The sequence below is a fragment of the Pleurodeles waltl genome, chromosome 6 (genome assembly GCF_031143425.1).
Source record: "Pleurodeles waltl isolate 20211129_DDA chromosome 6, aPleWal1.hap1.20221129, whole genome shotgun sequence".
NCBI lineage: Eukaryota > Metazoa > Chordata > Amphibia > Caudata > Salamandridae > Pleurodeles > Pleurodeles waltl.
The window spans coordinates 415,574,535-415,589,920 of record NC_090445.1 but is presented as its reverse complement, the minus strand read 5'-3'; the positions used below and the strand labels follow the sequence as shown (position 1 = coordinate 415,589,920).

The 15,386-nt window shown below is 48.7% G+C and overlaps 1 protein-coding gene across 2 annotated transcripts in view; it reads right to left on the bottom strand.

Moving 5' to 3' along the window:
• Positions 1-15,386, bottom strand: part of SORT1 (sortilin 1) — a 484,851-nt gene that overhangs the window by 61,763 nt on the left and 407,702 nt on the right. For both annotated transcript variants that reach the window (XM_069238373.1, XM_069238374.1), the window contains exons 17-18: positions 14,088-14,223; positions 13,528-13,631 (exon numbers count right to left, since the gene is read on the bottom strand). In XM_069238373.1, the coding sequence (XP_069094474.1) occupies positions 13,528-13,631; positions 14,088-14,223 (240 nt within the window). The remainder of the gene's footprint in view (positions 1-13,527; positions 13,632-14,087; positions 14,224-15,386) is intronic.

Here is a 15,386-nt window from a genome sequence, read left to right as displayed (position 1 = left end):
AAGCCAACAAATACGAAGCAAACAAATGAGACAAAAAAGCCAAACAATGGTAAGCAACGGTCAGACTAAGCCCACCAAGTTTTAGTAGCCTACAATAGGCCTTTCACAACCAGGGAGCTTGCTTGGTCTGGTAGGCAAGCTTGAAAAAGCAAGAAAAAATGATAAGGAGCAACAAAGACTCTCTTGTAATTCCCAGACAGTCCTTTAGGTCCCACTGCACCGCCAGCAGGCATGTGTCATCAGCAGGATGCAAAAGGCCATGAGGCCCAACAGCCTCAGAGTTAGTCTCACCATATCCTTGACTCACTGCTCAGGATAGGCCCAAAACTGCACCATGTCCAGAACAGCTCCAATGAAATGGAGCAGGTGCAACTTTGGCATGTTGATAGTGAACCCCAGTGAGTGCAGGAGGTTCACCTTGGTCTGAAGGTTTGTGACAACTGCCTCAGGCGAGTCCACCTTGAACAGCCAGTCTTCCAGGTAGGGTAAGACTGAAATCCCCGACCGCCACCCTCACATCTTGGTGAACACCTGAGGGTCACTGGTAAGGCCAAAAGGTAGCAAAGCAAACTGAAAGTGCTGTTGGCCCACCGTGAACTGCAGACAGTGTTTGTGAATCAGCAGGACAGGGATGTGAAAGTGTGCGTCTTTCAAGTCCACTGCTACCATCTAGTCTCCTGGGTCTAGTGCAGACAAAACGTGGGCGAGCATGAACATTTTGAACTTCTGCTTTTCCAAGAAGAGAAAGAGAAGGAGCAGACCCAGGATAGAATGACGTCCTCCATCCTTCTCTAGAACCAGGGAGTAGCGGGTGTATTATATGGCGTGGTAGTGCGACCTCGCTGTATGGTACACTTACCAACCCCTTAAGGTCCAGTAGTTTTGTCTGTAAAACCCTCAGCCCAATGATGGATAGCTGTGGCAATGAGCAGCAAGGCTTACATGGAGCAACAATTGTAAAGCATTTAAACAGCACCATAAATACTGAAGAAGAAATTGAAAAGGCACTTAAATAATCAGACATCAATTTATAAAAATAGACTTTGTTTTTATAAGAATTTATACACTAGAACGAAAAAGATCTACAGGATGGTTCTGGAGATGTAGATTTTACAAGCACTAATAAATAAAAGCAATTACACTCATCCGCGAACAAGCCTTGGCAAAGTCAACGAATTGGACATTTGGAAACCTTTTCAAAGCAATCTTAGTAAGTGTCAATGCATAGAAGTACTTGGGGCATCCAACTCTGGCAGGGAGCTAGTCAGGGGGACCAGCATGATCCTCAAGAACAGTTACCTTCACAGCAGAAGCAGTCACTCAGCAGTTACAGGTACTTTATCAGCATTCCAATGGATTCTTAGGAATGAATGATGCTGAAGATGCTCCAAGGATGCTGTGGATGCGATGCAGTCAACTGGGTTGTTCCTGTAGGGATTCCTTGGTCCATGAAGATCCGGAGAGGGTCCTGGATGCTGGGTCAACTTCCAACAAGGTCCTCTCGGGTCTGGCCGAAGTCCAGTTGCAACTAGACTAACAGTCCAGCGTCACAGGCCAAACCTTTCTGGGTCGATAACTCACCTTCTAGAGGTCCCAGCAACTCTCTGGACAGCACTCCTGGTGCTGCACGGCAGTGGTAGCAACTGGAAGACTTTAGGCTACCAACTTGCCCCAACAGACTTCTTCAGCTGTGAACAGGAGGACAGTGGCTGGCCCTTAGAGTCTCTTGGCTTGGGTGGGCTCAGGTGTTCATATGTCACAAAAGTCACAAAAGTCAATGATACGTTAATATAGAAGAACGAAATTGCATCGCTGTTGTCAAATTCACCCCTCATGAACTCCCCATCAACCCCGCCTCAGAAGTAGGTGGTCAAGCAGGCTCTGAGACCGAGGCCTGAGGTTACTGAATGACAGGTCACAGGTGGGGTGGCGTGTATCCAGCAGACAAACGCGCAAACAGGAATCTCAGATCAATCCCACAGACAGGCGCAGCAACATCACAACGGTCCACAGAAATTGGCCCCAATAAAACACACATGCCCGCAGGGGTGTGCACATTCCCAAAACACCATATTGGCAGATGGCACATGAATTTAGGAACACTGAGCCAATCAGAGCACAGCAACACACAGCTATCACATGCCCCTCACTCAGGACATCTGGACACGTTACCCACTGGCCCACATTGTGTCCACGCAAGATCGAGGTCCACCTGCATTTGTTATCAGAGCCTTATTTATGACTCCAACACAACAAACCAGATTTCTTACCTAAAAAGTAAGGCTGAAATTGTTTTATGGTGCTTTGAAGCCTGCCTTTTGGGGCTAACACCTAGGTGGCTTCCTGCAGGAAGGAGGTGACACCTTCCTGGCCTGCAATCCCTCAATTTTCTCCTTCCTGAGAGTCATTGGCACATCTCTCCACAAGGGCAGAAAGCGATCTCGTGGAATAGGCCCCATGTATGCTTGGGAAGGCACAGGACTTTTAAAGGCAACAAAACGTTAGCTTTGCTAAAGCTGCACACTGCAACACGTTACATTAATTTTGACTTCAGCTTAGTGTATCGAATTGTTTAATACCTTGCAGTGCCCACTTTGGTTGCAGAGTTCAGGAGTTAGCACAGCTGAGGGGTCAGCATGCAACCCTGTACTCGCCAATTGGGCAACCAAGTTATCTCACATAAAATATATTAGTTTTACATGCTTTACTGTGTGTACATGTCCTGTCTGTGTCATATGTTGCAGCCTGCCTTTAGGACTTGGTAGGCCTGCTAAAGAGGAGACTTACTTACACAAGTCCGGCTGAAGTGGTGGCTTTGCCATTGCTTTCAATGGCAAAAATCCAGCTATCAGAGTACGACTGCTCTACCAGTCTGCAGTGGCAGACTGGGAGACTTGATTTACTTGGAGGGTTTCCAGGGTGGCACAACCAGTGCGGCAAGCCCTGGTGTACTACTCTAACTTGCATGCCCTGGGTACTAGGGACTTAAATGTAAGTTAGCCATTTCCAATTGGGTGCAGTCAATTCGACACACACTTTAGGGTCAGGCACTGGCACTGAGGTCTGGCTAGTAGGCCTCAGTGCGTGCGGAGTCAGAAAACCAGCAGCTTCAGTTGAAGATCTTGGGGGTGACCATACAAAAAGAGGCATTTCCTTACGAGCAGGAATAACAACCACAACCTACTTCTGATGCCGGTCCCCTCTCTATGGCTCCCTTGGCCAAGAGAACCTGCACATCTTGACAGAGCAAGAAGAGATGGTCCTCTGTCAGCCAATCGTAAGTGGGTAGCATGAGTGAAGGTGTTGCCACAAAGGGGAGGGAGTAGCCCATTTGAACTATCGAGAGTACACAATGGCCTCATGTTACTGACTGCCAGTGGATGAGGTGATGGGCATATCCTGCCTCCCACTGGATGCCCATGATGGTCTGACAACAGACTAGTGACACTACAGAGACTTGGAGGCAGCGGCCGCTGGTCACCTGTCCAACATGGTCTGAGGAACCTGAGTCCTTGGCCACGGAAAGGCTGGGAAGCTTGCTGACTGTGATGGCTTGAAGGGTATGGGCAAAGCTGGAGACCGCTTGGGTGGCCACGAAAGAGGAGGAAGGTGGACTGGGGTTAAGAAGGAGGGGTAGACAAGCCAGAGAACCTGGGCATAGCTTTGAAGCGCTACAACGCTGAATCCGCCGTGTCTCCAAAAAGGCAAGAGCCATCAAAGCACATGTCCAAAAGGGAAGCCTGGACATCCCCTGAAAAGCCATCCGTCTCAACCAGGTGTGGCACGGCAAAGCCACTGACAATAAAATTGCTCTGCCCAGAGAGTCAGTCGTGTCAAGTCCACATTTCATAGTGAACTCAGCTGCATCCCTCCCATTGGGAGCAACCTGAGAGAGTATGGCCCGGGCCTCCTCTGGGACAATAGGCAACACTTGCTCAACCGAATTCCATAGTGTATGTGGAAAAATGGCCAATAGGCACGTGGGGTTGACCGACCGCAGTGCCAGGCTGGTGAGAACATTCTCTTACCAAGATGTCCAGCCTCTTGGATTCCCTATCTGGTGGAGTGGTAGGAAATGCAACAGGGTGGATATGGGATGAGGAGGCTTGGACCACAAAGCTCTCCAGGGTGGGGTGCTGTCTAAGGAAACTGGGGTCTCCAGGAGCAGGGCGATAGAGGTGGGTAATCGTCCTATTCACAGGAGCCCCAGGTGCAGGACTTGGACCAGGCCCCAAGTAAGACGTCCATAAGGGCTTCACTGAATGGGAGTGAAGGTTCTAAGGGGGTTGGGGGGAGGGACTCCCAGCTGAAGCACCTCTGTTAAAACATGAGGCTCGACTTCCACTGAGGGCAGGTTAAGTGTCAGAACATCAGCTGCCCCAAGCACCACCATTGCAAAGGAGGCTCCCTCCTCCGCTGCCAAAGTGGGAGGGGAAACCAGGCCAGTGTCAGGTGAGGTGTCCAACCCGCTGGCCTCACCCAGTTCCTCATACCGGTTGTCCCGTTACTCAACTAGTTCATCTTCACAAGGGTCCATAGACCCCTAATAAACATCTCTCTCACCCAGCCTAGCCATGAGGCACAGGCTCCATTCCAGGAAGAATGTCCTCAGTTGGCACCAGACAACACCCATCCGCCTCTGTGTTGAAGTCGGGAATGACGATTCAGACTTTGCTGCCTAGGGGTGTTGGCACCGGAGTGGGCGCCGAGGATCTTATTGGTCTTCTCACCGGCTCCGCTCCGGATCCAGCAAGGGATCCATGGAGCCCCAATGGCACAAAGGTGAACAAAGGCGTGGATCTAGTAGGGGCCCCTCCCGTGCCCAGGGGGTCCTGAGGGGATAGGCTGCCGAAAGATGAGGTGCATGACTTCAAAGTTCTTTTAGTTGGGCGGAGGTCGCTCTGGCAAAAATCAGGGAAGACCGGAGTGACATCAGTATGAGGCTGCGTCGACTCGCTGGGCCTGGACTGCTGACATTCCCTCTTCTCATTGGATGACTTCAAGAGATGCAGTGAAGTCGAAGAACATTTGGACTTTGACTTCTTGTGTTTGGGGGACTTCCCTGACGACTTTGGATGTGAGGATGAACATCGAGAAGGGCTCCATGAATGGTCCCGAGACGACCTATATGAACAGGACCTCACGCATCGTGGAGTCAACCGGCGTTCTAACAACAGAATCCTTACCATAGTATAGCTCCCAAGTGCCAGACTGGATCAGCAGAATTATTTAGTGCTCCCAGGAGCCGCTAGATGGCATACCATTACACATTGGCTCCGCACAACCCCAGAGAGGAGAAGCATATCATTTCCAACTGTGCACATTGATGTCTGTTTCGTCTTTTCCTTACCATCAAATGCCAAGTGCAAACAATTGTTGGCAACAGTGTGCTGAGTACTAAAGTGGGATCTTTTAGATGTTAAAAACAAACCACTCCATAGAATGGGGGAGGAGAGAGGGCAGTGAGGAATCTGCGGTTGGATAGAATATCCAACATAAGGAGTGTTCCCAAAGATAAGAAACTTGTTCTTCTGAAGGATACTTCGAACCCCAGATTCTTCAAATTAGAATAGATACCAAAGCAGCATCTCTTCAAGATGAAGGATCTGTGGAATGAGTTCAGACCAAAAAGTCTTTCAGAATCAAACAGGCTAATTGTCCTTCCTGTCGGAGCTGGCCATCAAGGCAGTAATGCTTGGTGAACACACATACTGATGCCCAAGTCGCAGCTGGGCCGATGTCAAGGACAGGCACTTCCAGTACAAATGAAATGGTAGTGGCCTTATGTAGGAAGTTGGCTCTGTATATACTATCTCAAAGTGAGAGATAGTGTGTAGAGAGTCCAAGGGTTCCCCTTCGAGGTTGATGGGGCAAAATTAGATAATACTAATGCTCTATTTTGTGGTAGTGTGGTCAAGTAGTAGGCTTATCAGAGGGTAGTGTTAAGCATTTGTTGTACACACACAGGCAACACAAAACACCCCATCAGCAGCACAGGGGCGGCCGGGTGCAGTGTGAAATGGTAGCGTCAGATTTGCTTTTGAAAGCAATCAGAGTGTGAAGTCTCACGCTTCCGGTGGGAAGAGTGAGTTCGTTAAAAGTTGCTTCTTTGTTGCAAAGATGTTGCTGTTGTTGAACAGTGCCTCTGTTCTTGGGAGTTTCTTGGTCCTTCGGGTTCAGGGCAGTCCTCTGAGTCCTCAGAGGTCGCTGGTCCCTGTCAGATGCATAGCTGTGCAGGTTCTTTGAGTCAGGAGACAGGCCAGTAGGGCTGGGGCCAAGTCAGTTGTCTCCGTCGTCTCTGCGGGGCTTTCAGGTCAGCAGGAATCGGATTTCCTGGGTTCTGGGTCGCCCCTAAATACTAAATTTAGGGGTGTGTTTGGGGCGGTAGCTAACGGCTACTGTCCTGGAGGGTGGCTACACGCTCTTTGTGCCTCCTCCCTGAGGGGAGTGGGGCATATCCCTAACACTTTTGGGGGAATCCTCCAAACTCAAGATGGAGGATTTCTAAAGTCAGGGGTCACCTCAGCTCAGGACACCTTAGGGGCTGTCCTGACTGGTGGGCGACGACTCCATGTTTTTCTCATTACCCTCTCTTGCCTTGCCCCCAAAAGTGGGGGCAGTGGCCGGAGGGGCGGGCATGTCCACTAGCTGGGATGCCCTGGGGTGCTGTAACAAAAGGCATGAGCCTGTGAGGCTCACCGCCAGGTGTTACAGTTCCTGCTGGGGGAGGTCAGAAGCACTTCCACCCAGTACAGGCTTTGTTCCTGGCCACAGAATGACAAAGGCACTCACCCCATGTGGCCAGAATCTCGTCTGGTTGTGGCTGGCTGGCAGAAACTGGTCAGCCTAGCACTAGGAGTCGGACTGGTATTCAGGGGGCATCTATAAGATGCCCTCTGGGTGTATTTTACAATAAATCCCACACTGGCATCTGTGTGAATTTATTGTGCTGAGACGTTTGATACCAAACTTCCCAGATTTCAGTGTAGCCATTATGGAACTGTGGAGTTCGTGTTTGACAAACTCCCAGACCATATACTCTTATGGTTACCCTGCACTTACGATGTCTAAGGTTTTGCTCATGCACATATGCCCTCACCTGTGGTATAGTGCACCTTGTCTTAGGGCTGTAAGGCCTGCTAGAGGGGTGACTTACCTATGTCCCAGGCAGTGTGAGGTGGGCATGGCACGCTGAGGGGAGTGCCATGTCGACTTAGTCATTTTCTCCCCACCAGCACACACAAGCTGGTAGGCAATGTGCAAGTGGTGAGTGAGGGGTCCCCAGGGTGGCATAAGACATGCTGCAGCCCTTAGAGACCTTCCCTGGCAACAGGGCCTTTGGTACCAGGGGTACCATTTACAAGGGACTTATCTCTGTGGCAGGGCTGTGCCAATTGTGGGAACAAGGGTACAGTTTAGGGAAAGAACGCTGGTGCTGCGGCCTTGATAGCAGGGTCCCAGCACACTTTTAATCATAACTGGCATCAAACAAAAGGCAAAAAGTCAGGAGGTAACCAGGCCAAGGAGGCATTTCCTTACACTTTAGCCCTGGTGGAATGAGCTCTCAAACCTTCCAGAGGCTGCCACTGTATAGCAGATTTCAATGCAGAGGACTAGCCATTTAGGCAGAGTCCTCTTCTCCACAGCCTTCGCCTACTTTGCTCCAGAAAAGACCACAAAAAGTTCACCGTCCACCTGATGTCTTTGCTATGATGATTGCAAAAAGCTTAAAGCCCTTTTGGGGTTTAACACATGAAGCCTCTCCTCCTCTTTCGAAGGGTCCAGGAGAGCACAAAACACTGGTACAGTGATGGACTGCCCAATGTGGAAATTAGTCATTTAGTAAGAAGGTTGTCTAAATCGTCAGGACTAATTTATCCAAAAAACATGGTGTAGGTTGGGTGCACCGACAGTGCTTGCAGTTCACTCACATGTAGAGCTGACAATCGCATTGAGGAAGATAGTGTTCAGCGTCAGGAGACACAGCAAGCAATTATGCATAGGCTTGAAGGGTGCACACATGAGGAATGTCAAGACCAAGCTAAGGTCCTGCTGTGGCATCACAAACTTCTTGGGACAAAATGAGCATCAAACCTTTAATAAATCACATCACAACCAGTGATTTGAACAACGGACTGTTGGTACAGCAAATGTAGAAAGACCAAGAGGGAAGAAGAGACTTTTCACCTTAGGATGCATAGGTCACTCGTGATCTGCCAGACGTCTGCTCAGTTCATGTGTTCTGGCATTCAGGGAGCCTGTCAGGTGGTTGGCAACAAGAATACCCTAATGATCAAGCCACCTCCAGAGACACAAATCCTCCTGGTGCAGGAACCTAACCCAAACCTCTTTGTTTACCGCAGTACAACATGATGGTGATGATGTCCGTGGTAACCTGCACCCGCCTCCCCTTGATAAAATTGCAGGCAAGGGTCAGGGACAGACAAATGAATGGCCTTCATCTCCAGCAGCTCTCTTACTACTGCCAGGTCTGGGTGATGGAGGGAGAGGGGCCTGCTGCTAGATAAATTCTGGTCAGTCAGTCAATACCGCATTCTTGAGCAGTCTCTTCCAAGACCTGGACAGTGTTGGAAAGGCGGCCTTGATGCTGTGCCCTCTGGAACTTTAGGTTTCACTACCTGGGGCTCATGTGCCACCCTGCATCATTGCCAAGGTTGACACACAAAGCTAAGAGGCTAAGAAGCTTCAGAGCCACACTTGCTGTGATCCAGGGTAGAGCCTGAAATATCAGGACCGTAGCCCAGTGGGCGTCGACTCGCTACTGCAGAGGAAAGCACTGAACTCCACTGTGTCCAGGAACACCCCAATGAGTGGAGGCATCTGCAAAGGAATTAGGTGGGACTCCAGCTGGTTTATGATGAAACACAAAGATATCAAAAGTATCACTGTTGTTGAAGGGTGGTCCACAACTGACTGCAGCAAGTTCTCCTTCGGCAGCCAGTCGGGGTATGGGATTACAATGAATTCCAGACCTCCAAAGATGGGGAGCGACTACAGCTATCACTTTTGTGAAGAACCAAGGGACTATGGTGAGGCTGAAGGTGAGCATGGCAAATGATAATCCTCCTAGCTCACCCTGAACCACGGGAACTCCTCGGAGACTACAGGACAAGTATATGAAAATATGCATCCTGCAAGCCCAAGGATCCATCCGCTCGTCCGGATCCACAGAAGACAGATCAGGGCCAATGAGAGGATTGTGAATTGGCCCTGGGGGGGAGAGGGGGGAGAGGGGTGTCAAAGGTCAAAGATAGGCATGAGGCCCCAGTCCTTCCTCTGGAGCGGAAAAAACTCCTGCCTTTTGGACAGTCCAGTTCCCTTCTCTATGGCACCATTTTAGAGCAAAAGGTGTACCTCCTGCAACTGGATAGACAAATGGTCTGCTGGAATCTCATCTGGTGTGGGAGAAATATTCATTAGTAAGGACAGAAAAGGTATGGCCATAGCCTTTTGAAAAAATATGCATGACCCAGCTGGGCTGCACAATACCTGTCCGTTCTGCAACCCTGAATGAACTGGTTTGACTGTTGCATCACTGACTGGGAAGGTGTTCTCGGCCTATGCACCAGCCCTCTAAAGTTGCCCCTAAATTTCCCAATTAGTGTGGAAATTGTTCAGCAAGGGTGATCACCACCAAGGAAAGCGCTGTAGATCTACTGTCTTAAAAGTGTTTCAAAGTGGAGTCCGCCTTCTCTCCGAAGAGGTAAGACCCATCAAAGGGCATTTCAATTAGACAAAGCCTCACATGGGTGGAGAAATCGGATGGCCTGATCCAGGCATGTAGGCAGAGGACAACTCTAGTAGTGACCGCTCAGCCAATGCTGTTCGTGGTATCCAGACAGGCTTGAATAACATACTTGGCTGCGTCCTGCCTATCATACATCATTTAAGGCAAAGAGGCTGAAGGTCCTCCAGGACTGCTGGCAGGATCTTGCTGGCAATGTCCCAAAGGGCTTGTTTGCAGAGGCCCAACTGTCAGACCACATTTACGGATCACAGTGCCAAACTAGCAGAGGAAATAAGGTTTTCGAAAAAGGTATCTATCCTTTGGACTTTAACTGCGGTGGATAGGTTCGAAACAAGTTAGTGTCAACCGTACTGGTCAAGGCCTGTACATTAAGACTCTTGGAGTAGGGTAGTTGATGAGAAAGTCTGGATCACCAAGTACCGGTCTATGGTGCCAGGATACCTGTCTGATATGAGGCGGGCAAAAACATGGTTTCAACCAAGTAGATATCCATTAAGGTATCTATAAGGGCATCAGTAAATGGAATTAAGGGCTCAGATGTTGCAGACCTCCAACTCCCTCGCCACTCACTTCCGTTGAAAGATCGAAGACATCCATAACAGCTTCGCACCCCAGTCCCTTCAGCCAACCACAGACAACCAAAAACCCGACGCATCAAACAACATCGACCCTCTATGCTCCTGGACCCACGTCAACAATGAAGACACCATCAACACCATGGCCTCCATCCACTCCGGCTCCCCCTCAGACCTCTGCCCGCACCAAATCTTCAACAAAGCCAGCAACATCATCACACCCCACCTCTGCACAATCATCAACAGCTCCTTCGAGACAGCCACCTTCCCGGAGAGATGGAAACATGCCGACGTCAACGCCCTGTTGAAGAAACCCAAAGCAGATCCAGAAAACCCCATTAACTACCGACCTATCTCCCTCCTCCCCTTCCCAGCGAAGGTCATTGAAAAAATCGTGAACAGCCAACTTTCCCGCTACTTGGAAGACAGCAAAGCGCTCGATGCCTCCCAATCCGGATTCCGCAAAAACCACAGCACGGAGACCGCACTCATTGCTGCCACAGATGACATCCGGACCATGCTTGACAAAGGCGAAACCGCAGCTCTCATCCTCTTGGACCTTTCCGCAGCTTTCGACCCAGTCTGTCACCACACCCTTCGAACATGCCTCCACAACACCGGGATCCATGGCAAGGTCCTCGACTGGATCTCCTCTTTCCTCTCCGGCAGAACCCAGAGAGTCCACCTTCCATCCTACCTGTCCGAATCCTCCGAAACAGTCAGTGGCGTCCCTCAAGGATCCTCCCTCAGCCCAACACTTTTCAACGTCTACATGGCTCCCCTCGCCAGCATCGCGCGATCCCACATCAACATAGTATCCTACGCAGACGACACCCAGCTGATCACCTCCCTCACGAAAGACCCCACAACAGCAAGAAACAACCTACACAAGGGACTTCACGCTATCGCCGACTGGATGGAAACAAGCCGGCTCAAGCTAAACACATACAAAACAGAGGTTCTCATCCTTGGCAGCAATCTCTCCGCCTGGAATGGCCCCTGGTGGCCTACTTCCCTCGGAGCCGCCCCCACCTCCACCGCACAAGTACAGAACCTGGGCATCATCCTCGACTCAGCACTCCGCATGAATCAGCAGGTCAACGCAGTCTCCTCTTCCTGCTACAAAACCCTCTGCATGCTCCGCAAGATTTTCAAGTGGATTCCCGTTGAAACTAGGAAAACAGTCACCCACGCCCTAGTCAGCAGCCGACTGGACTTCGGCAACACACTCTATGCAGGAACCACGGCCAAACTACAAAAGAAAATGCAACGCATCCAAAACGCCTCCGTCCGACTCATACTTGACGTCCCTTGCCGCAACCACATCTCAGCCCATCTCAGAGAACAACACTAGCTACCCGTATCGAAGAGGATCACCTTCAAACTACTCACCCACGCACACAAAGCCCTCCACAACACAGGTCCGGCCTATCTCAACGACAGACTCACCTTCCACACTCCTACCCGCCTGCTCCGCTCCACCAGCCGTATTCACCGCTTCACCATAGGAGGTAGATCCTTCTCTTACCTCGCCGCCAAGACCTGGAACTCCTTACCGCTCCAACTACGCCAGACCCAAGACCTCCTGACCTTCAGAAAACGCCTCCAGACATGGCTCTTCGACCACTAACTCCCCCCTCCCCCCCCCCGCGCCTTGAGACCCTAATGGGTGAGTAGCAGCTTTATAAATTGATTGATTGATTGACCTGGGCTGTAGAATTTCTGTCAAATGTTTGTTTTAGTCTGAATGGAAGGCAGCTGGAATTGTATTACTTCGGCTGCCCTCCATTGCACTTCTGTTGGTGGTACATAAGGGGAGTCAAGCTGTGTCTCAAATGAGGCATCAAGCACACTGCCATTTGGTAAATCATGTCACAGGGCATCAGTGTAATGAGGTAAGAAGAAGATGATGATCATCATCATTTTTCGTCATCATCAGTATCCTAGGGTGGGTCCTGCTCTGGCACATGATCAGCATGAGAGCCAAAAAAGATAATGCAGCCTCTGCTGATAGATGTGACGTGGTAGACGCAAAGGATTATGGTGTATGACAACTGGTGGCATCATTTTTAATCTCATAGTACAACACTGGTTGAAATTGAGCTGATGTTGGTTCAGGGTCAAACATGGATATCAGCACTGCATCCTAAGGTGCCAATGGCATAGGCACCAGTTTGGGGTAGCGGGAACAGGCATAGATCGTGGAGTATGCATTCTAAAATGAGGAATCTATGATTAGAAGTATCAATCAGAAAGGTGTGGACTTGCCAATGCTTTTTGAAGATGCTGTGGAGTGTAGGCAAAAAAAAAAAAAGAGACAACGGTGCAGAGAAAAAGCAGCCTGGGCCATTGCGCTGGTGCACGATAGCGTGATAACATACTCGCACATGCATCGTCATGCATAATGAAGCAGGCAGAATTTTCTATTTGTTTTTTTTATTACAGATCGAAGTTGGCACATGTCACTTAGATCAGTTAATTAAAAAAAAAAAATTGATAGTGTAAAATCGCTTTGTACATCGTGCAGAGGCTCGGCAGTAAATAGCAGTTGCCGGGAATTTCAATTCTTTTTCAAAGTTTGGGGCAAAGGATGAATGGAAAGTGTCAAGCAACAGGCGGTGGAAGCAATGGGGAATTAGTGGGAGGTTGTAAGCAACAGGGGCGGGTGACGGAAAACATAACAAAAGGGACAGAGCAACACAGAAGATAGGTGGGAAGAACGTGAGAATGCAGGCAGCACAAGAAGAAAACAGCAACACAGAGCGCGGGATGGGGCGGATATTTCTGGGGAGGAAGTACACAAGGGAGAAAGCTGGAAAACACATGCCTGAGTCAGACCAATAAAATGAGGAGCAGGACAGCACAGGGTCACTTCTACGAAGCTCAGACCCAACAGTCACATTGGTATTTGTCACGTGCTCCAGAAAGGAGGTTAGTACAATGTTGTTTTATCAGGGTGATTCCAGGTTTAATCATCATGGAGCAGAGAATATTCAAAGCCAAAAGAAACAGTGCTGGGGTTGTTCCAAGTGGCATGAACAGTGAGGCAAGGAAAATGCGAATGGCTAATACTTTAAGAGCAAATATCCTAACCTTCATCACTGTGACTCATCCTTTCATGGCTTAACATCCCCATCATCACCTATTCCCTCCCTTCCAATCGTCCCCTCCCTTATGCCTCACCTGCCACCACAGACATATTTCTTCACGATCAGCACAGCAGCAACAACTGCAACCAGCAGCACGCCGACCACAGAGAGGATGACTAGGATGTTATTCTGAGAAACCTTGAACGGTAGAAAATAAAGGATTAATACAAAGAAGGGAAGGGATAGTAGGCACCAGCAATGAAAAGTGACAGCAGAAACATGAAATGCAAAGCAAAAGAAGGAAGGGCAACAACAAGCAACTGCAGGCACTCACAGAAGCAAAACAGAAGAGGTAGTGTTGAGTGACCGCAGGCATATGCAATCACAAAGAGTAGGTACAGGGAATTAAAACCAACATGAGGCACAGCAATATCACACACTAGCAAGTAGTCAGGGTATTAGAAATTCATACCAGTAACCGGTGATGGAAATCAGATACCATTAACAAGTAATGAGCACATACATCATAAATAAATGTATAAAGGCTGCTGCATCCCAGTGCCCATGAAACAAATCATGGCCTTCCCCTAAACATTCGGCCCTGGAGCCTTAAGACTGCAAGCTATGTATTGTGCTTTGTGCTGCAAAACTTACTGCGACCTTGGACTGCGCATTAGTTACAATGGCACTGGGCTGCAGAAGATCACTACTGCATTTCGCTTTCAGGTTCTTCTCCTCCCTGCTTGGGTTAATGCCACCTGTACATTGGTCACCAGGTATTTTACGATATCTGAAATTTGAAACACACAGAGAAAAACTATCATTAGTTTGTGAACCCTAGAAGAGGAAACATGTTTGACTAGAGATTCCTCTAGGAAATCGCAAGGGAAATACAAATCAAGTACTGCTTTGGAGAAAAGCATTGACCAATGACTACTGCGGACAAATGGTTGTTAGATACAGTTAAAAGCAGCACTTTCCGAAGCCAATGAGGAGAAATACTAATCATGTGCTGTGTACGTAACTTTTATAACAGTGCTGCAAGAGGGAGGAAAGTGGGAAGAAGGCAAGGTGTACAGATTTCAACCACATATTGCAGTCCCTATGAGTAACGATTACCTGCTTTGGGTATTAGTATAGAAAGGTAACCCATGTGGTAGTGACTGTTCCCAAAAGTATTCATGATTTTGCAGCTAACCATGCAGTTTGTAGATTGACCCTTCGTAGTATGTTATTTTTACCACTCTGGTTACCCTATTCATCGTGGCCATCTTCCAGCTCCTCAAAATGCAAACCTTTGCCACTGTGACTTCAACACAGCGTATCTAGAGGCATGAAGCCTTATCAACCATAGGCAAGTCATTCATGTCAAAAACATTTATCTGAAAGTCATAATTGCTTATGTTCTTCACATTGGTCCAGATTTCTGACCAATAAGCTTAAAGAGCAAGACAGGACCACAGTACATGAATCCAGCTTTACATAGCTGATGGCCCGATCAAGAGATCAGTCGGCATAAAAGCCTAGCACTAGGGAGTACTAAGAAAAGGCAGCCATCTATCTATAAAGTGTGAGCGCCACCTCCCTCACAAGGCTAATGAGATACATATAATATATGGAGTATGTGGAGCATTAATCTGACAAAAAACTAAAAGGGTAGTCCTTGTCCTGGTACACTGAAGTCTAGGAATATCACTTAGACAAACACAGAAATAGAAACAACTCGTGTGCAAGCACTGAGCCTATTTAAAACACAGTTTGTTGAGCAGTAAAATTTGCACTTCAGCTAAGGGTAAAAGGCCAGCACGCATCTCAGGGGTGGAGCTCCTGCATGACAGACGTTGGCATTATGTGGTTTAACTCCTGTGTGTCAGGTTGAGGCTTTGCATCTATTTAAAAGTTTGTAAACTCTGTTTATTCTGCTTTCTCAGTTCCATAAAAATTGAGAGAAAT